The 23,472-nt window shown below is 38.7% G+C and overlaps 2 protein-coding genes across 2 annotated transcripts; one reads left to right on the forward strand and one right to left on the reverse strand.

Annotated features, from left to right (window-relative positions):
- Positions 1 to 638: 638 nt before the first annotated feature.
- Positions 639 to 12,738, reverse strand: LOC149071150 (uncharacterized). Its single transcript, XM_089248176.1, has 5 exons — positions 12,598 to 12,738; positions 9,990 to 10,119; positions 6,947 to 7,092; positions 4,496 to 4,646; positions 639 to 2,424 (listed from the first exon to the last, which is right to left on the reverse strand). The coding sequence occupies exons 1-5, from the start codon at positions 12,641 to 12,643 to the stop codon at positions 2,199 to 2,201; spliced, it is 699 nt and encodes a 232-aa protein (XP_089104302.1). The 5' UTR covers positions 12,644 to 12,738; the 3' UTR covers positions 639 to 2,198.
- A 1,552-nt stretch (positions 12,739 to 14,290) lies between these two features.
- On the forward strand, positions 14,291 to 20,099 carry LOC149071151 (uncharacterized). The gene is made up of 2 exons (XM_089248157.1): positions 14,291 to 14,819; positions 17,868 to 20,099. The coding sequence occupies exon 2, from the start codon at positions 18,029 to 18,031 to the stop codon at positions 19,502 to 19,504; it is 1,476 nt and encodes a 491-aa protein (XP_089104283.1). The 5' UTR covers positions 14,291 to 14,819; positions 17,868 to 18,028; the 3' UTR covers positions 19,505 to 20,099.
- The last annotated feature ends 3,373 nt before the right edge of the window (positions 20,100 to 23,472 follow it).

Here is a 23,472-nt window from a genome sequence, read left to right on the forward strand (position 1 = left end):
CTACATGGAGAGAAAAAGTGTCAATCGTGAAGGAAGAAGGCCGAACTTGGCTTCTAATGGGATTGAATATTTCAGTTCATTTTTAAGAAGTGACAACCCGCTGCTGGCGGAGAAATGCACTTTGGTTCGGTGTTTGGCATATAACTGACCGTTAGAAAAATGACACGTCACACAATTTTAAAAGCTTATAACTCACTGGTTAATTATTGGGCGGTCGATAGTTACCACCCTGTATATCACGGCGATAATAACATCTGCAACGGAAAGCTTTGGAAACGGGAGTACCTTTTAGAGAATCAATACCGATTGCTAATATCTGGTTTTATGAGAGTTCTGCAGCTTTTGTTCGTACCGGTAACAAATTTCGAAAGTACCTTAAAGCCTTCATTCCATTGGTACAAGGAGATCGTAGCCCGCTAAAAGTTAAGAGGCAGTTTATGAAATTTCGTTATTGTAGTAATTTCAAACACGAAATAAATAGTTAATGTTGGCTAGGCATGTTTTCTTCACTCCTGAACATAATGAAAATGGAATTATACCCATTAAATATACAATACGACAGGCTCTGCACGCCTTCATCTAAGTCATCATAACGTCAAACAGTTGGATTAAAATTCAAATAAAGAAATGATAATCGATACTGTGACTACAAGCATTATTTTATTGAAGAATTAAAGAGAAGTAATACACAAAGAATAAGGTCATCCAAGAATTTGCATGATAAACAGTGCTGTGTGATCAGGACCGGACGTAAGCAAATGTGAAGGGTGCAATCGCACCGGGTCGCAAAATATTAGGGGCCGTGAAACTAAATTTTATATCACATTGAGTATACGTACAATATTTTACGGTAACTACTTAAAAAAAAAACCTTTAAATTATATTGATTCAAATAGATGATATGTTTTTGCAGCCATCATTTGATGAAAATTGTCTATTCCAGTTCGAAGACCATCGTTTGTTCGAAGGGTCAGTCCTCAATGTTTCCCCAACAGTAGTGGTTGGCATTTTCAGGAGAATTGGTAAAGCTGGAACAAAAGTTGACTCCGGAAAATTTTTTTTTGGTTCCAGTTTTACCGATTCTCTTCAAGATGCTTACCATTAGTGTTGGGGAAACGTTGAGGACTAACTCAAACAAACGAAGGTCTTCAAACCCGAATAGACAATTTTCATCTATTCATTCACTTATGAAAAAAAAATATGTCGATTTATCAACAGACACACACATAAGGCAGTGAATCCGTAGGCCCCATATCCTTGAATGGGGCCATGATTTTTAACAAGACCCAAACTAGGATTTTTTAGCTGGCCATTTATATTAAATTTCAAGAACATTTATAGTTTTAAATATTGGAAAAATATAAAACCAATAGCTAAGGACCCCCGGAGCCCTGTTAGCCTTTCACAGGCAAGGGAAGGGTATGGTCTTAACAGCACCAGGAGCCCTTGGGAAAAGAGGTTCTGTTGGTCCCTCACCCTATCAGAAATGAAGTGCCAGTTTCACATTCCTTTTTTTTTTTTTTTTGCATATTTCTCGTTAAGGCGAGGCTCCTTATCCACCCGTAGTTCCCAGTATGCCCATGCATTAAGACGGCCCTGCTGTATGAAACGTTCTCGGAAAGGTGTGTGTGTGGGTGTTTTTTTTTTTTGTTTTTTTGGTGGATCCAAATCCCAAGACTTTAGCTGGCCCTCTAAATTGAATTGGGCCCGGTAGCCCAGGTTGATAAGATACTCGCCTAAAGTACGAAAGGATGTTTAGAGGTGTCGTGAATTCGATACCCGGTTCGTCCTTGTCAGAAAACTTTCTTGACACAGGGGTACAACAGAAACGGCGACATGACCGAAGAAAAAATTGCTGCCGCAGGAAGTCCCCCATCGTGGGATTAGCGCACCAACCTCTCGATGAGTATAAAAACAAGCCTGCCGTTCGGAATCGGCAATAAATTGTAGATTCGGGTCTAATAAGCCCTCGTGTGCAGAAAATGACTGTGTTGCGACAAAAATGATCAAATGATCTAAATTGAATTTCAGTGAATGTATGGAGCAAAAATGATTTAATCTCTAGGCCTAATTCCTATCATATCTCTCTCGTAATATTGAAGACGTTCGCGAAAATTTTCTCGCATCGGGCCGGTAAATGATCAAGTCCGGCCCTGCGTGCAATATATAGTCGTTTATCATGTATCTGGAAAATTTATTTAGTGATTCTCATTCAATGCAGATTCGTTTCCAAAATCATTTGATGGTTTTGTAATTTCCGATTGCAGGAACCTATAGAAAGCGATCTCCGTTGGCAGCAAACTTGGAGGGCAAAGCTTACTGACGATCCTCTTCAAGAAAATCGATATGATGAATCTTTGGTGACCTTCTCCACATAGGTCAGTTATCGTGTCCGAAGCATACGTCGGGAGTTGCTTGAGGATCCTACAGAAAATGATGAAATTTCAATGTAAATAATTCGGTACACATTTAAAATGCTCTTCAAAAAAGGGTGGAAGTCTTAACTAACGTTCAGGGTTATCGAAATTTAATTTCCCCAACTCGAGGGATATGGAGGGCCTTCTTATGGTTCAAATGATGCAAAATTTGGGCAACAGATACTTTTAAGCAATGTTCGATGAACTTATCTATCGGTGAATTTCTCCCAACTGAAATGTTGGCGATGAGATTACCCTTCAATTAACTTCCCTGCCGGTGAATTTCCCTTACGATGAACTTTCCAGTCGGTAAAGTGGTGGCATTTCGAACATCTTCATCGACGAGTTGTCGACAGATGTTCAAAATGCCACGTTGACAATTTTTCTCATACGCCAAACCACGTTTTCTACAGCTAAATGAATTAATAAGTCCCCATTAAAGCGGACGAATATTGTCTTTTAGCCTGTCATATTTCCTGAAATGCAGCTATAGTGAAAATGTCACTTTTGACCAATAAGAACACTCTCCATAGTCTTCTGCGTTGCAGAAGTGTTCAACTTCGATAACCATGTATTCACCAAATACATAGAATTCTTTAGACCTTCGATAGCATCAACAAAGAACAGAAAAGCACAAGCTCGCATAAGTTAAAGGGGAAATTAAAAAGCGTATTCAGTGCCCTCACTGGTCCAGCTCCCGGGGAGACAAAAACCCCCCTCCTTACTTGTGGCTCTGACGCAGAGACGTATTTATGGTTTTGCCACCCTTCACCGATTCTAGTCTAATATTCTTGACTACTCTTTCCTCGAATTCGCTACCCTGTGCTGTAACCCGCTTAGCCTTCCCTAGTCCATTGAGTGCGCCTGTGTCTCTAAGTCACTTTTTTGGTCATTCCCATACTCACGCACTCTTTAAATCTCTCTTTTAGTTATTCCCATGTGTGTTTGCATACTATTTCAGTCAGTCGCGAAGATTCGTGTTCAAAGCCCACTGTCGCCGCAGTGGTGGCCGGCTGAAGTTGGTTTTCTGTGGTTCCCAACTTCGAGGCACGAATGCGAGCCGATCTCCCCGTTAAACAGTCTCTCCGCAAAAGCAACAGGCTTATGCAACGTTACAATTATTCATTCATTACACTTCACTCACTATGAGTTGGGAAAGAACTCATAGTTTAAGAAATTGATTGCAGATGACCGCACTACACCTAGCAAGCATAACACAGAAACAAACTTCACGGGAGGTTCACTATACATACACAAACATTCCAACATGTACCAATTCGTTAGAAGTTCAGCAGAGGAATATGGACGACGTGCATGTCTGGTATAATAATAATAATACTTTTTTTTAGTCGCTCACAAGCTTGCGCATTGTTTTGGTCACTCTTCATTGCTCACTGACATGGTTCCCTGTTGGGTCATTCTTTTGATCATTTACACCTTTACACATGCTCTAGTTCATTCTTTTGGTCATTCACTTGCTTACACGCACTCTAGATCACTGTTTTTGGCCATTCACAAGCGTGCACACGCTCCAGATCACTCTTTTGATCATTGAAATGCTTTCACACTGTCTTGGTCATTAATATGTTTGTACGCACTCTAGGTCACTGTTTTGGTCATTCACAATCTTGCAAACACTATATATATAATATACCGCTGACCTGGTCCCTCACTCTTCAGGTCATTCCTATGCTTGTTCACACTCTAAGCCACTCTTTTGCTCACTCACGTGCTTGCAAACTCTCTAGGTCACTTTCTTAGTCACTCACTGACTTAGCCCTAGATGTCTGGGCAGAGGTGGATTTAATGAGGGTTTATAAAAATTTTGCCCATATAAAAAAATTCTCCAATTTTCTTCTCTCGTTCTACAAATTTTCTTGGCCAATCATTCCTCAAATTTGCCACCCATCTGAACTTGCCGCCCTGGGCTATAAGCCCACTCAGCTTCCCTGCTTTGACATTGAAATCGGAATGGTTCAAAACTGCACGTAGAAACTTTAAGGGACATCAGATTAAGTCATATTCGCATTGGAAAGCATATGAAAATGGCATATACAGAAAAGTTGTTTGAAACTTACAAGCAACTTCTTTCTTGTGAATTGAGTTCGGTTCGTTTGGTTTCCAGCTGGTGATGTGCAAATTTTTCGACTTCTTCATCGTTAATTCGTCGGAACGCGACGAATATTCTTTCCCGATTCTTGTTGATGCAGTTGACACTTTCTCTATACCCTGTTGATGGCAAATTTGCATCATATGCATTCAAATCGAACATGTACATTCAGACCAACTACAAATTCTTTGAAAAATTATTCAAGAAAGTTCATTGTTATGTAAAGTATGTAATTACATGCTTAGAAGAACAATACATATAGAAACAGCATTTGCATTAAATTAAATAGTGAATACACGACTCCTATTCAAAAAGTTAGAATATAGTGAAAAATGGATATTTGATGTTTTAAAATAAATTATATCTTGAAAAATAAACTGTGTAAGGGGCCATTCAAGTATTACGTCAGCATCGATGGGGGGGGGGGGAGAAGGGGGTTTCCGATTTGCTGACTTTTGATGACAAGGGGCGGGGGGGTTGGATAATGCTTACGTCATCAACCACTCTTTATGAAAATATGAATTTTTTCTTACTGGCATCTTACTCGGTGCGCCAAAAACTAGAAAACCTTTTGATAGTTTGTGGGCACTTGAAGTAACATACCCCCACTATTGATGATTGCCCTACAGAGCCACTTTAGTGATCTCTAAATGTTTCGTGGATCCAATTGATCTGGAAATGCGTCCGGGCCGCTTAAGTGCTCTGGAACTGTGCCACGTATCACTCAAGTGATCAGTAATTATATGCCGCGGATCACTTAAATAATATAAGAATGTGCGATGGATAACTTGAGTAATGTATAACTGCACTGGAGGTCACTCAAGTGCTCTAAAACTACGTCCTAATCATGTCATCTAACCATGTTTATGTCACTAAACATGTCATCTCTAAATGTGTCGCTTAAGTGTTCTAGAACTGTGTCCCGGGTCATTTAAGTGATCTGAAAATGTGCCACGGGCCGCTTAAATGCTCTGGAAATGTACCACGGGCACTTAAGCGATCTGTAAATGTGCCGTTTAGTTAATTTTTACAAAATTAGGTTTCAGGAATGCAGGCCGCATCAGATAACCAAAAGGCCATATTTGGTCCGCGGGCCAAGAGCCTTTATGCGATTTATCATTGTATGGCTTAGAGGGTGGGTATCGCAACGAATTTATTAAAGATAAATTTTGAGTTCATAGCCTTCAAATAACATTGAAATTAACAGAAATTGATTATAATAACATATGAAGAGAGGTATTTTCTTCTTTTCTTCCGAAATTTCAATTAAAAAAAATTTTTTTTTGCATTGAAGAATAATTTTTTTATCGTCGTTGGGGGAAGCACGAGCCCATCTATGCCCCCCCCCCACCTGTACATCTCTGATCCCACCAATATGCGTTAGTATTCAGAGGGGCAGAGCTGATGACGAAATTTTGCTGACAAGGGGGGGAGGGGGTCAGAGTTTTGCTGACTTTTGCTGACAAGGAGGGGGGAAGGGGATCAAAAATGGCAAAAAATTTGCTAACGTAATACTTGAACGGCCCCTCATGGATGAAAAAAAAATATTGCCATCCTCTGAAAACTCGGAAATATCATATATTATTCGCTTCTTCAATGCAGAATATTTAAAAAAGTGTTGTAATTATTCACAAAATTAGAATACTCTGGAGAGGCAAAAAACTCAAAATATTTGAATATTTGTGAATATTATTGGTTGTCGCTGAGGAAAAAAATTGGCATAAAATTTTCGATTGCACTTGTGCTACTACTATAAATGCCTGTTTAGTAAGCAGGTTTTAGTTAGTTATGCGTTGAAAATTGCCAGAAAGAAAGACGTTCCGATTTCTACCGAACTTCTTATAGTCAGGCTGCGCGGGAAGAAGACCTAACTCATCAGTAAATTTCCCGAAAAACAAGATATTCTCAAGCAAGTGGAAGTACAGCCCCCTGACGGGAGGGAATTCAAGATTTCAGAGATGCTTTGAAAGTGGGACATGGATTAAGAAAAGATAGGAACCATTGATTTAAGGGATTATGATTTTAAGTTGGAAACAGTTACTAAAACATCGATAAAATTCGTTATGTCAAATTTTAATAATACATGGGGTTTACTATGGCCGTACGAAATTGCACCACACGTAGGTGGAAACGGGGGGGGGGGGCGAGCGTCCCTATCACCCACTTCCTGTTCAGTGAAAAAAAATTGTATTATTGGTACAGGTAGGAGGGTGGAGGTGAACATTCACCACCCTCACCCCCTTCACAATTCATATTTTCAGTTATTCGCCCCCATTCTTGTTTGAGGGGCCTGTATCCGCTTATGATAAGAAGCCTAACGGAATCCAAAAATTTTGTTCTTTAGACCAAATGGTTATCTCGTGAGGTTCGCTATGGTAGGGGTATTAACGTATGCCAGTGCTAGATGTATACTACTTACCTCTCCCGAGTTCTGAGTTTTCATCGCATACTTCTGCAACAAATTGCTGTATATCTCGTAGAGTTAGCCCTTCCGGCAAATGATGATCCTCCATTATGCATGTGTCGTTGAAATTCGCTGAGCATGTAATCTCTGACAGCAATACTCTTCAGTATGATGATAAAAATTGGGAAAAAAATCAGAAATACACAAGTATTAGGACAGGAAAGATTTTTAGTTTTAAAAATGAAACTAGTGGTCATAACTGTAGCGTTAATTGGGATGAACGTAAACGGTTTTTTTTTTCACTTCTGGAAGTTTGACTGATGTCTAATGAGTCCCAAACATTTTTTTTTTTTTTGAATACTGTAGGCCTATGTGTCAAAATTTTCCTATAAGTAAGTCCCAGTCACACCTTTCTCTTTGAGATTGCCTTGAGATTTTAAATAAAACTGTAAATAATTTCAGGGAAAGTAAATAATGATCACGCCATCTATACACTATAAATTCACTTCACTTTTTCTCTTTTTGTGATTTAGACCGTACACCGCCCAGGCTCTATCGGCAATCATCGATTTTAGCCATTGCCCCTGTAAAGGGGCTGGATGGTGATAAGTGGTTTATTATTCATGTGCACAATATATATATACTCAGTGGCCAAAAAAATAGCACCCCTCACTTCAACTCGTCGGTGCAGCATGTGCTCTGATGTAATGCACCAGATTTCTTGATATAACGCTTTCGCCTGGTCAGAAGCCAGGGGCGTCGGAACTGTTTCGAACCTGTGGGTGCCCGTCTTGAGATTCGTACAGGAAATTTCGATTTTTGAATCAATTCTGTGGGTGCTCGAACCCGCTCTACAAACTTCCGTGGGTGCTCGAGCACCCACAGCACCCCCGGCTCCGACGCCACTGTCAGAAGCACCGGTTAACGTTGCAATTTGCCTGTTCATGGAGAAAAAATAGATTTGAGGGACTTTGAACGCGGCATGGTCCGTGTGTGCCACAAGTAGCACGAATCCATGGATCCAGCATGCCACATCACAACTGTTCAAGCGGATGGCGGTAGAATTACGGTCTGTGGGGAGCATTTTCCTGGTATACTCTCGGTTCCTTATTTCCATTCGAAACATTCGTCAATGCCAGCGCCTACCTCCACATCGTTGCTGACCACGTGCACCCATTTATGGTATGATGTTTCCTGATGGTGGTGGTGGTGATGACGAAAGCTCCGAAACACCATCTTCTAATCAGAGGGAATTATGAGCTGCCATTTTGTTAGCATGGGTAGCAATAATATAATATTATATATAATATAATATATTCCTAGTTATTAATATTGTTACGAACTATCGACGATAGATGGCGCGATTTCTTCTGATGGCTCTCAAAATGTCGAAATCAGTTGATACCGGTTTCGGTCTAGCGCATAGGCATGCGATTGGCGGGAACATTCTAGAAAGCCCCGCCCCTCCAGACAGTGGTCCAACCCCTCCGTACAGTAGCGCCGCCGACTAGGAAAATGTAAGATAGAAGTTTCTGTCGGGGTTATAAATAGTGCGGGGCTCACAAGATGGCTGGCTAGACAGGCTTAGAAAATGCTGAAAGAGGCACAAGGAGATTCAGTCAGATGTGTTTGAACGTTGAGAGAAAGTTGTTAGCTCTCTAATTAGCCTGTAAATACGTGTAAATTGCTGTTCTGTAAATAAATCTGTGTTTGTCCGTCGAACCGCTTCTTGTTTTGCAATCTCGAAGTCTTGTGGAAAATTATCCGGAACAATATTCCTCCTCAACGGTTTCAGAAACTTGGAGAGTCCATGCCTAGAAGAATATCTGCTGCAGGGCCGTCATTTCAACTTTTTCCTTGCCCCCCCCCCCCCCCAAACGACGGGCCTGATCTGCTGCCATCAAAGCTCGAGGAGGTCCCACGCGATATTAGTGGTGAGCAGCAGGGTGTTCCTAATTTTTTGGCCACTGAGCGTATATTACATACACAAAAATATAAAACACAAATCATATTTAAAAGAATTACAAAAAATTGTGACGACACTTCACAGACAACATAATATTGACTTAAATTAGCATTTAAACACTTAAAAATGTATGGCTGATCGTTGTTTTAGCCACCCGCGGTGTGTTCTGTGAGGTGGAATCAATCTGCGTGTAGTGTTTCACACAATAAATAGACTTTTCGACCGGGTCCATGGAATGACTGGCCTGTGGCCCCGCCAAAGATCCCAGCCTAAAGACCCTGCTGAAGGTTGTAAGGCCGTTTACAATGACCGTCCAGATCGGTGGAATTCACCCAATTGGATTTCTTAATGAGGGCATGTGAAAGGAAAAGCCTATTGCAACAAGCCCCAAACTATCTTAGAGAATAATTACACAGCATTTGGCAAGGCATTAACACTACTACTGCTTCACCGTACATGCACCTCGTACACATTTCTCTACGGAATTTCTAACGAACTGGCATATGATGTGCTTGTACATATTGTGAACCTAACGTGAAAATTGTTTCTTATAATGATTGTTATATGTAGTGCTGCCATCTGCCAGTAATACTTCTGACGATTGAATAATTGTACCTTAAAAAAAAGACTAACACTCAGACTAACGATGGCTTCGTGGCTACTTTCCGTAATAACGAGATGATGTTCACCATTTCCGACACATGTTGTGACATCATCATGCTTCTCGCACATTACAAAGTTCATCACTTTTTTGACCAATAATTTAGTTTTTATAAACGAAGAGTGGCTAAAACTCGAATTCACCCTCCCCGGTAACCCAGCACTCCCTTAGTTACGCCTCCCCCCCCCCCCACTTCATGAATATTTCAATACATGGTTATATTATTATGTAAGTGAATAATGTACATATAGCAGAATACATTCACATTTTTCCCATTGCAATCACCAAATCACAAATCGGTGCTAAAGCTCCTACAAAGTATAAGCAATAACCGCAAAGGGGTTCTATGAGGAAATAGAGGAAATACAGTTCTACAATTCTATAACGGAATTACAAGAAATAGCATGACTGTAATGAGTATGATATCTCACTCGCAATATTTCTCCAGGAAAGCGGTATCCGGTAGGAAATCAATCTCTTCGCCCATACTGCTTGTGTCTTGACGCGGACAAACTGCTCTCACCTTTTCGTTGCATTCGTTTCCATTGGCTATGCTCGAAACTAAATTAAATGTAGAGAAACAAATCTGAAATATTAAAAATAATTATCCAAAATATGAATTACAGCCATTCCCCGACATACATACGGACTTTTCGAGTTAAAAACCAAAGTATTTGGGTGCTATTGGGGAATCCCAGGTTGACCTTGCGACATTTCGCCAAGAAAGATTCTACCAGAGCTTTTCTGCTTTGCATATCATGAAAACTGAACAGTAACGTATTAAATAGGCATCATACCATCACATAGTTATCATTTTGAGAGTTGCCTACTATACTGAACACAGGTTTTGGCAGCCTGCAAGATCATCGTTCATGAGGAAAATAATTGTTTATAAGTAGGAAGAATTTCTTTTTCATTGAAAAATGGGAGAGAATTTCTTTAAAATTTTCGAAAAGCGTTCGCGTGCCATAAGCAGCACGCGTGTCGCGGGTTGGCCACCCCTGTATTAAGGATTCGCCCTTTTCCTCTTCCAAAAACAATAAAAATGCAACTTTCCAAAATTCGACGCATTCCATGCATTTGATCCTGAGCTCCTGATGAGCTCTGACATCATCATCTACCCCCCCCCCCCCCAGACGTTCAAAATCGATGTAAATCCCTGTTTACTAGCGTGTTGCCCACGCCCCACAGGGAGGGCAATATGATTTTTAAGGGGGGACAATTTAACTTTTTAGTGGAAGCAATGAAGGTTTATGAAAATTCATATATTTAATGAAAAAATAATTTCTCTGAATTAATGAAAAATGCATATTCAGTGAGGAAAATAATTTAAGAATTTATGAAAATTCATTTTTTTTATTAAGAAACAAGTTATGAATTAATGAAAAGTCATAATTAACGAAAAAATAATTTAAGAATTAATGAAAATAAAATTCGAATATTTTCGTATAAAAATTCGTATTTTAAAAAAAATTGATCTCGGAAAAATAAAATTATCCAATAAGGTGCCCCCCCCCCCCATTTGACTCTCGAAGTACTGTAGTCCTGTTGGATCCACCCGTTAAGATGCCACTGTGTGATACCACGTTATTACTTGTTGGCCATTGGGTTTCATTTTTGACTGTTTCAAAGGTTGAAGACTCCTGCTTTAGATAACCAGGTTTATAGTCTTTTGGGCTTCCTTCGAGTGGATAAAAAAAACCACTTTTCAAACAATAACCACAGTAAATTCTTCCCTTAACGGACACTCCCCTTTAGCGGATACCTTCCGATAATGGACAATTATTCAAAATTACGTCGACAGGCTATAATATCGACGGTATATTTTGATATCCAATGAGGGACAGTCCTCGTTAACGGACAAAATTTTCAGTACCATGAGCATCCATGGTTATCAAGCAATGTGTACACGTCACAATGCTGTATATGTCACAGAAAGCGGACAGGGCGTAAGTAGGGTACTTTTTTGAAGGGGAAGCACACAAGCTGAATTGAGGTTTGGGGGGGGGGCACAGAGAATCTCTCCCCCAGAAAGTTTTGAGTTTTTAACCTTCAAAAAGCATTTCAAATTCACAGAAATTGATTAAAACAGCACTTAAAGAATTTAAGTGCAATATTTTAACTTCTTTTAAAAAATTTCTTCAATTTTCGATAGTTTGTCTTCCTCGCACGCGTGTTTCTTAAAAGGTGGGGGGGCATCAAGATTTATAAGATGCTTAGGTTGGGAATGGCAAAAAAGGGCTGAGAACCATTGAACTAAATCAGTGATTCCCAACGTGGGCGTTAACGCCCCCTGGGGGCGATGGAATGTTCCAGGGGGCGATAGAAGTTACGGGTATAACATAAGATCCTATGGGTTAGATTGCGTTTGGGGGCGATGGGAGAAATAAATTTCTGAAGAAGGGGGCGGTAGTACAAAAAACGTTGGGAAACTATGATCTAAATAAATCATAGACGGAGATAGAAGATTTGAAGGAGGTGGAGGGGAACGATGTTAATAAACGTATATTGTATTGGTGGAGTTCTCAACATGGGACCATAGTGCCCTCTTGCGGTCCTGGGATATTCTAAGAGGCCATGGGTGAAATTCAGATGAAAGGGGAGCCACGACAAATGCTGAAAGGGACCACAGAGAGTTGTCTTGCAATAAGTTTCCACATGAAATCTTGAAGAGAGCTTCAAATAAAAAGAGAGCAAGATGTTTTCGGAGCTTTGAAATCTTTTTAGAAATGACTTACACTCCGAGGGAACAATCTTCATAAAATCATCTCACACCACACTCAATTGGTGATATTTTACTGCCAAGCCAACAGAGATAGCAACAGGCCCGTAACTAGGCTGGGGACACCAGGGTACTGTCCCAGGGTCCCAAGCTTAATCGGCTCCTATAAAATAATGTACACCTAGTTTGCATAATAATAACCTTTTCATGGGTCAGAATAAAAATTCTGCCCCGGGACCCCGAGAAGGCACGCTACGGCCCTGCCGCATTAGCACTTACAGGACACCCTGTATACACAAAGAAATATTATTTCTTACCTGCAAGAACCAAAAGGACAGAAATGATCAGCTGTAGGTGAAACATGGCAGCGTTTTTCAATTGCTGGTCGTAGAATACGCCACTGCCTCTTGATGCGGATATTATTTTTCCTCACTTTATTATGTATTCATGCATAAAACACTATCTTCAACGGAAGCCGGATTGAGGCAAAAAAGAAAACGAAGGACTTCTATTGATTGCAATTATATCTGCGTAATAATGCTATAATGACCCTTAATCATCGTGGACAACTTCATATGAACATTTGTCTCTGAATTCGTAAATACAGTCAACACCGCTTCGACGCACACAAATCACGGATAATATTATCATTCGGGTATTGTTATCACTTTTGCAAAGAATAAACAGAAATTATCATAATATGGAAAAAAATCGTGGAAAAGTTATCGGGACTCTGAATAATATTATCTTTTTTCCCCCTTCAAAAAAAAATTTTTATGCATTCTGATGTTAAGGTTTAAACAAACACACTTTTTCACCCTGTAAGTTATCGTTATTAGGCTACAAGCCTGTGTAGGAAGCTAGACTGTGTTCTTTCCTTCCCCCCCCCCCCTCCCCCACTACTTCGTTGACAAACATTTCGATGCTCTATGTTGTAATCAGTATGCAGTATTCGCTGGGATCCATGTACATGTAGGGGTACGGAAAATTCATCGACAACAGTTCGACATGAGTCAGTGAGCCGGTAAATGAACGAGAAATTACCCAGTCAGTAAATTATACAGTAGTTAGTGAGCAAACTACTGGGTGAGCTACCTAGTAGACCAGCTCTATAGAGCCACTTTGGTGATCCTTAAATGTTCCGCTGATCCCTTGGAATGATCTGGATACCTGTACGGGCCACTTAAGTGCTCTAGAAATGTGTTGTGGGCAGCTCGAGTGCTCTGGAACTGTACTGCGGATCACTTAAGTAATCTGGGAATGTGCCGCTTGCAACTTGAGTGATGTAGAACTGCACTGGGGGCCGCTAAGTTCTCTAACACTGTGTCATACACCACTTAATTTATCTCTAAATGTGCCACGGACCACTTAAGTTTACTAGAACTGTGCCACGGGCCACTCAAGTGATCTGCAAATGCGCCACTGGCCTACTTGAGTGATTTGCAAATATACCACTGGCCACTTAACTGCTATGGAATTGTGCCACGGGTCACTTATAACTCAGAAAGCCATATTTGGCCCGTGGGCCATGGGTTGAGCATATTTGTGGCTCACAAGGTGGGTCGCAATGAATTGCTTAAAGAGAAGCTTTGAGTTCTTAGCCTTCAAATAGCATTGAAATCAACAGAATGTACTTACAGCAGCAGAAATACATGCATAAATTCATATATGAATTTCAGTATTTCTGTAATAAAATCTGTATAATAATACAGTCGAATCCCGTTATAACGAACGCCCAGAGACCGGAGGAATCACTTCGTTAAAACGAAATTTCGTTATAAAGGAACTCCAGGTTACCTAGCATTGTTCCTACGTAAACTTATTTGGAGATTAGAAAAATGTTCGTTGAAACGGGATTTTCGCTCTAACGGTATTCGTTAAAACGGGATTCGACTGTATCATAATAATAACAAACAAAGGTATTTTCTTCCGATATTTTATTATTCTTTAGATATTTTTTGCGTCATTAAATAAATTTTTGATCGTCTGGGGAGGGGGGATAGGAGATCATGCCCCCCCCCCTTCCCCTGCATATGTCTCGAATCCTAATATGCATTGAGGGGTAAGCCGCCTTGATAAGCATTAGACCTTATTCTATTGACTATAATTGGGGGGGGGCAGATCTGACGAAACTTTTCTGACAAGGGTCAGAAATGGCAAAAAATTTGTGACGTAATACTTGGATGGCCCCTAACACCTTTAAAAAGTCCAAATAGACGACGATGACGTCACGTACAAGTAATCTCATACAAAAAAAAAAAAAACCAAAAGGCAACAACAACTACGAATTTCATCCTTTGTTTATCTCGTGAGTCCAGTGCAGTCAAATTCGATAATATTTACCTTTATCGAGAAAGCATGGCCGTCGGGATCGAGTTGTCATTTGCATGATATGATCGTGCTTTCGTCAATCTCGATCGTTAAAGGATCGTCAAAAGGTCATATTTGATTGTCAAGATTATATTATTAGGGTCCCTCATTGGCGTGGATTCACTAATTCCTCAAATGGATTCATTTGTGGTCAACTCTGCAAGTACAGGTCAGTAGACTCACATGGGCCCACCCGGGCACCGAGAAGAGAGGGTGGGCCCCACAAAAAATTAGATCTGGTTGAAATTTTCTAGAATTAACCAAGTGGGCCCCCAGAAAAATCCCTAGGTTTGGGGGACCCTTCCCAGAATGCGCTTAAGGTAGCCGTGGAAGGGACGGCTTCTATTTTATTTATATTCAGAACAGCCATAGTATAATCCCATCAACAGATTTCGGTGTAACTTACCATACAATCCTTTAATTTTTGTTTAACCATAACCTGCATTATCACTGGCATCTTTTTCTCAGCCACCTCGTTGGGCGTTTTGCCTGTTGTGGCGTTGTTTTTGTATTTGTGTATATTATATGTTGTTTTTGTATTTGTACTGTGCAAGCATCAAAACATTTCATTTACAGTAATTTTTGTAATAGTGTTTTGAATATTACATGAATTTTACTTGAAGTTATTAAATTTCACTCCAGTACCATTTTATAGAAAAGTGACTAGAAAGGTAGCTACCATAACTTAAATATTGATTACTATGCTGAATATAGATTTAACATTCATAAACTTCATCGATTATATTGTTTCTACATTAAATATTGAAGGACCGGACACACACCTAGCTTCTCATCTCGAAAGAGATATCAAAACATTCCCAAAGGACGTTGTATCCAGAAACTTTTTATTAAGTAATAAAGGCAACAAAAAGATATAATTACCATCATATAGCAGTTGTCAATCCAAGTTCTTAACGTAAAAATCTGTCCAGTGATAGGGTCAGGTGGTGTAAAATGGTCATACTGAACATAAAATGGCATAACTTCAGAATTTCAATTGATATTGTTACCAAATTTCTGTTTTAACTTTCACTTGCAAATAGCAAAGTTTCTCACTTAAAATTTTATGCTAAGCAGCATTTTAGTGGCGATAAACAGTTCTAGTGATAGTTTGTTGTTCGGTTAAGATTCTTGATTCCCTCCGCAATCGTATGGCATCTCGCCGCCTAATGAAGCCAAGTTTTAACCATAGAGTACATTAAAAGTTAGAAATTTAAAAGTAGAAAATTATTGTTTGATAAAAATTTTAAATAAAATGTCAATGCCCACTGAATATTTTCTTAAAATTTCATTATTATTTGTTATGACCATTTTACCCCATGCACTACTCACTTTGTCCCATCCCATGGGGCAGTGGTTCTCAACCGGTGCTCCGCGGAGCCGTTAGGGCTACTTGTGCACTCTCCAGGGGTTCCACAGCTGCTCGAGGAAAATGAAAAAAAAAAAACAGTAACATTTAAAAAAAAAATGACTATAAAATATTTTAAATAGTATAAATAAATCAGTAACTTTGATAAATAATTGAAAAACTGACTTACGGGGCTCCGCCATAGAATTTTTTTACTTAAAAGGGCTCCACGAGTCAAATAAGGTTGAAAACCGCTGCCATGGGGTAAAGTGGTCATAAAAATGAGGTCTAAAAAGTTGCTTAAAAAAACTGCTTTTCAATATAAATATAATATCAAATATTTAGTTTATAATAATATAGTTTTCAAATATTTTTGAAAAATGTGTTAATCTTCTCTCTAAGAATGCAATGTAAAATATCAGCCAAAATATATCTTATTTCTGCAAAATTCATATGGTTATACCTATATAAAAGATGAAAACACCTTTTTATGACCATTTTATCCCACCAGATCCACCTAGAGATTAAATATAGTAGAAATAATTACCTACATATACAAAAAAAAAGAAAAAAACTGGTTCACATTGAAACACAATGAAAACAAGTTCTTGTAACATTTCTTTTACTTCATTTGGATTATTGCTTATAATAACAATGTCATCGGGAAACCATCAACAATGAAGAAATTCTCAATTTAGTTTTATTCCTTTCTCGTCCTTTACAGTTTTCCGAATACTTCTAAAGCTTCAGTAAATACCTTCAATGAAATAGAAAAATCGCACTGTCTGACTTATCCAAGTTTGGCTTTCTAATCTTTGCTTTTCTTTTATCTAAATGCAGGTGCAGATCTTTGGTGGGGGGAAGGTGGTAATCACTCCCCCCCCCCCTAAAGCAACTTCTATATAACAACAGTATTGCAACAAAAGATTCAAAAAGACTTCGAGTAAAAAGCGGATAACACTGGCACTTTTCAAAAAAGCTGGGATGAAGAGGGGAAAAACAGGACTGTCGCAGAAAATGCAGGACATATGGTCATGTCATACTGAGACTAATTTTTTAGTGATTTGTAAAATTACCCTTCCCAACAGCGAGCTATAGATCCGCCCTGTCTAAACAAATAGTTGTATTTGGTTTGTTATAGATTTCTTTGATATCAATGTAAATCTTCTCTACCCCAGTTGTGTTTACAGCTTTAACAAGGACACAACTAGGGGGTAGCAGGCAGTTCTTGTGCCCCGGGTGCTATACAGAAGTATAGGGAGCCACCATACATGTGGGAGCCAAAATGTGTTCTTGCCCCAACTAAAAAAGTATCTAGTTGTGGCCCTGAGCTTTAACAATAGCAGAAGTGAAGACAGAATCAAAAGCTTTCTCAAAAGTCAATGAAGGTCAAATGCAATGTTAATTCATATTTCTTGTTTCTCTCTGAGTTCCTTGATTGTTTGTATGTGATCCATTGAATTAAATCCACTTCAAAAACCCTCTTGTACTTATGGTTGAGCTGCATTTTATGTGGATTCAAACCTATATATCAGCACTTTGGTGAATTCTAATAAATTATCAATAGGAGACTGATTGGTCGGTAATTCTTGATATCATCTTTTTCACCCTTTTTGAAAAGAACTATCATATTGTATTATTCCAATCTTCTAGCACACTTGATTTTGTGACACAATTTGTATACAAAGCAGCTAGCATACTGACAAATTCTCCTCCTTCCCCCATTCATGTTTTATCTTCTCCCTTTTTGTATGTTTGTAAAAATAATTGATTATTTATAGGTTTTACTTCCATTACTGTCAATAGTTGTGATATCTCGGGAACTATACAGATGATACTATTATAATGCCTTTCTGTCTTCTTTTTCAGGAATCAGAGAACCTCATAGAAATCTGAAAAGAAAATTGCCAATTTTTAGAAAGTTTAACAACCAAGGACACAGTTTTCTTAAAAAATATTGAATCAGATAATTAAGAGTATTTACATCTCTCTGTTGTCAGTTAATAGTACATTTAACTTACTCCTTAGAAATGGATGAACCATCATGCGTGAGATCAAATGATGGTCATGATGTAGATAATTCTGGTTGTATTCCCATTCCGACAACATTCGGTGTGAAGCATGCCAAACCCACCTCTTGCGATCGCTCTCGTACTAAAGGTAACCCTCTTACACGTGATTGCTGCAAAAATGCATTTCCAAAAAGCTCTGAATTCATCAAGCACCAAATTCACAACAAAAAAAAGCCACACGAGTGCAGTTTTTGTAGTGAAGCTTTTACTCAAATCAGAATTTTAAAGATTCACGAAATAGTTCACAATAGAGAGAAGCCACATGAATATGATTTTCGTGGCAAACAGTTTTTGCATATCGGAAATTTAAATGTTCACAAAAGAGTTCACACTGGAGAGAAGCTATATGATTGTGATTTTTGTGGTAAAACCTTTCCTCAGATTAACCATTTAAAGATTCACAAAAGAGTGCACACTGGAGATAGGCCACACGGTGGTGATGTTTGTGGCAAAACATTTTCTGATGGCAGAAGTTTAAATGTTCACAAAAGAGTTCACACTGGAGAGAAGCCATATGATTGTGATTTTTGTGGTAAAGCATTTTCCCAAATCAGCCATTTAAATACTCACAAAAGAGTACACACTGGAGAGAAGCCACATGAGTGCGATTTTTGTGGTAAAATGTTTTCCCAAGTCAGTTATTTAAAGACTCACAAAAGAGTACACACTGGAGAGAAGCCACATGAGTGCGATTTTTGTGGTAGAACTTTTTCTCGAATTGGTGGTTTAAATTCTCACAGAAGAGTTCACACCAGCGAGAAGCCATATGAGTGCAATGTTTGTAGCAAAATGTTTTCTCATACCATAAATTTAAAGGTTCATGAGCGAGTTCATTCCAATGAGAAACCGTATCAGTGCGATCTTTGTGGCAAAAGTTTTTCTCAAAGCAATCATTTAAATACTCACAAAGCAGTTCACACTGGAGAGAAGCCACATCAGTGCGATGTTTGTGGTAGAGCGTTTTCTCAAATGAATGGTTTAAAGATTCACAGAAGAGTACACACCTGTGAGAAACCATATGAGTGCAATGTTTGTGGTAAAACGTTTTCTCAAATCAGCAATTTAAAAACGCACAAAAGAATTCACACTGGGCAAAAACCATATAAGTGTGAATTGTGTGCTAAAACTTTTTCTCGAATCGGCACTTTAAATATTCATAATAGAGTTCACAGTGGAGAGAAGCCATGTGAGTGCCATTTTTGTGGCAAAAAGTTTTCTCATATTGGAAATTTGAATTCTCACAAAAAAGTTCACACCGGAGAGAAGCCATATCAGTGCGATGTTTGTGGCAAAACATTTTCTCAAATTGGAAGTTTAAAGAGGCACAAAAGAGTTCATACTGGTGAAAAGCCATATGAGTGCGATTTTTGTGGTAGAACCTATTCCCGAATCTGTCATTTGAAGAAGCACAAAAGCGTTCACTCTGTTAATTAGCTATCAGCAGGGTACGCCGATCTAAATCAGCTTGATTTAAATCACTCAATTTTTTTTAATCATTCATTTTAATCACGCGAAATTTAAATTTCATTTTTCCTGAATTTAACTTCAATAATAGAAGTAAAAGTAACCTAGTATGTGGTATGCATATTACTGAAGTGTGGTGAAGTTCTCGATTAAAAGAAATACAGAGAAAAGACCTGGTAAATATAGACTTAAACCTTATCCCTAGATGCAGTGCAGACAGATAGCTATTCTGCATATTTCTAGATAGCATTGTGCATTACATTGCCAAAAGTCTGTGTCCTTTTTAGAGTTTGGACATTTTCCCAAATTTGTACGAAAAATATTGAAGGAATCGCTCTCTGAAATTTCGGTCATAGGCACGATACAATACAACGTGTATACGTTATGAAAACCTATAAAAATTCCTGATTAATTGTTTGAAGAAAATTATTTTTCGGTTCGATTTCCACTTTCACATGTAATAATCTCAGTAGGGTTTTGAACATCAATGTAAAAATCAGAAGATTTAGCTATAAAGAAATTGCATCTCAACTTGTGTTTATACAGAATAAAATACATATATGAAATCCGAATTTAGCATTTTATTATTCCTCCGTTTGACTTCATGAGGCAATAAATTCTGATGCATTGAGCAGTTTTTGTTGCCTCGCAAGGCCGATTTCACTCCGGCAACGTCATATTTATACTTGAACAAAAAAAATATTGCTTATTATTCTCATAAACTTGGAAGTTTTTGCCACGCACATTATCCCTGCCTGGGGAGGTTAGAGCAAGCCAGAAATTTTCTTTTCTTTTTTGTCTCACTCAAACCACTCTGTTGTGGGCTTGGAAGGGAAACATAAAGCATTGGCTTGTAATAAGTTCAAAATTGTTGCCACCTGATAATGGTCCAAATGGTATTAGAATTAGATGATCGTGTAGCATTGATTGGGGTTTCCCTTCCGGGATCCCGGAAGAAAAATTATAATGAACCAGATCACATGAGAAAGTCCGTTTTTCGCAAAATTTATATACTTTTCGACATTTCTAATACAGTACGATGCTCTTACACGTTACATGCTGAAAAGGGATTATTTTTGTAGAGCCTAGTAAGAAATATCCATAACTAAATTTTTATGTTGAAAAGGCTGCAGTTCTGGAGAATTTCCGCTGTTTCTGAAAACTCGTTTTTCTTTTTTCAATGACTTTTTCGCATAAAGCGATTCATTGATCGGATGGTTGTTTCGAAATACAACACCCACATTTTCCTTGCATACGCGTATTCGAGACTGTAGTTTTGAATGCCGCAACTAGGCTGGAGCAGCGAGTCGAATGGGGGAGGGGGGGGGGGATCCACACAAATGTTTACTTTTGTTTTGCATAGTAATAGGCTATTTATTGATAGCCCTTTCAGGGGGATCCTGTGACGGCCTGTGCGGTCGTGTTGCCATCATGCTGGACTCTCATCGTGGGGATCCAGGTTCAATCCCCGTCGGCAGCAGTTTGTTTTCTGTGGTTTGCGAATGTGACCCGGTGTCCCATTCGAAAAAAATTTCTCCGCTGAGCACAACATGGTAGTTTCCGACGTTTGCCAATACCTTCACAACCCGCATTGCGGTATGTAGCGATTCGTTAGAAATTCAGCGTCATACGAGGTGCACGTAGTAATGTTTTGAAACTATTGCTTAATTCTATTACGCTAATGGATGAATAAGACGTCATTATTTGAGCCCGGATTATATGCGCTAAAAAAGGGGGTAAAATACGCACGAAAAATGCTGAAATGTGCTCTAAAAATGAAGATAAATCTTCATTTAAATATGCTGAGATATGACATGAAATATAAAAAATATGTGCGAAAAATGAAAACAAATCCATCCAATAATACCGAAGTATGGCATGAAAAGAAAATATTCATTTGAAAGTGCCAAAAAAGAAAAAATCATAACTGTGGAAATATGTATGAAATAAAAAATATATGCCTTAAAATTTTATGCCCATGCGTTAAGACGGCACTTTCAGCTTCTCTAAACTAAAAGATCTCATTGACCCACTCAACAACTAGGGCATCTACAGCATTTCATGCGAATGCGGATCATCATATATTGGTCAAACTGAACGTGCCCTAAAATACCGTTTAAACGAGTATAGAAGATCCATAGCCCAACATTGCTGGTCCTTTGACCATAAATTTGACTAACTTTTCTTCCGCCAAAATTATTCAAAAATGACCCTCACCGTCCCGTTTTTTTTCAGTTGCTGTATTTTCACGGATAGTTGTTTGGTTTCATTTTTATTTTTACTCACTCATCCAGGGACTCCTTGAAGTTTGTTTTACGGAACCACGATAACCAAAGTAAACATTCCGAAAGTGACTGTTGGGGTCCAGGAACCATTGTCGTTGGACGGTTTTTCACCCATTTCGGGCATTTGACCTGCTCTGACGAACTTTTAAGTAGCCTATGGTTCAATCCCGGTCTTGTTTGGTATATACGCAAAATTTGGCGATGATCTAAAATTGCAGATTTGTATAAAGAACAAACATACATACATACTTTCACATTTATATATAAGATTTATAGCGTGAAAAAACAAAAAATAATGAGAATCGTTCCAAGGCAGCCCCTTGTGGGGGTGGGGGCATGGTTTTACCTATAAAGGCCACCGGCAGTCATTTTGACTGCTGCTTCATTTTTAAGCTCAACGTATTTAATAACACTAAAAGATCGTACTAAAGAATGGAAAGCATTATATCACTTGCATAACATGATAAAGTTATGTCAATGAAATTTAATTTTTCTTCAAGTTTACAGGGTGTCCATAAAAAGACTTACTTAAAGATAGATATTTAGGAGACACAACCATGACAAGATTTACCAATAAAAAACGATAAATAAACATAGTACTAATGCGGTACACTGTGGTGCATTGCTTCATTTTGATGTGTTCTTTTTTTAGATGAAGGTCGTATCACGGTCTTTTCTATTCAGACCATTTAGTTTTTTGCGCAATCTAAGCAAATTATATTTTTAAATACGGATTTCGTGCATTTTCCGCAAACAAGTTTATCCACTATTACCTACTCTTATGTCCCTTTTTTTTGCGTCGTTAAACTTGGCAGTCCCGCCGTTTCCTAGATGCCATTCTAGTAGCCGATGCTTCTGGTGGTGCTTTACAGATACTGGAATTCTTGATGTGAAACAACGTTTTCGTTGATTTTCTGCGGATAAAAAAAATCAATTGATGGCGACTCAAATTTTCCCTTAAATGCTCCGCCTATACCGAGTATTGCCTAGCAATATGATGAAGGGTATTAAACCCAAACTTGCATCTGTCATAAAATTTTACCGCCTCTAGCAGTTTATTTCTGCCAGTTCTGATTTAATTAAACACTGCGTCAAAGGTAAGAAATGATGCGTTTTTGTTGTTTATTAATTTAATTTTTTACTCCAGCAATATGGTTTCATGCAATTTTTCTTTACATCACTGGATAAGATCAGGCACATATCTTCGAATTTTGTTGACAATGTCAACCAAATGTCCACGCGAAATATCATTTAGTACACATGTATCATCATCATTATTCAAATGTCTTCCAAAAAAGAGCCATTTCAGCACATTGAACATCTCCTCCATAGGATGCTTTCATAGCAGATGAAGAGTTATGAAAAATCAAACTGAAACTGATCTTGTCGGGTGAATGAGCGAAGAAAAAAGTTTTCTCAACATTGAAAGCAGAAAATACAGGAAAATTAGAAGGCATGTTTTTATTATATGTGCATGATCTAGCCAAGTCGTACGGCCGCTGTGGTGATAGAGTGGTCACAAACTCGCATCGCGGGGATCCGGGTTCGAACCCCACCGTCGCCGCAGTGGTGGTCGGCTGAAGTTGGTTTCCTGTGGTTCCCAACTTCGAGGCGCAAATGCGAACCGATCTCCCCATTGAAAAGTCTCGCCCA

This window comes from Pholcus phalangioides, unplaced genomic scaffold, assembly GCF_987345545.1.
Source record: "Pholcus phalangioides strain wild (caught in Gottingen) unplaced genomic scaffold, Ppha-v1.0 ptg000019l_1, whole genome shotgun sequence".
In the NCBI taxonomy this organism is placed as follows: Eukaryota; Metazoa; Arthropoda; class Arachnida; order Araneae; family Pholcidae; genus Pholcus; species Pholcus phalangioides.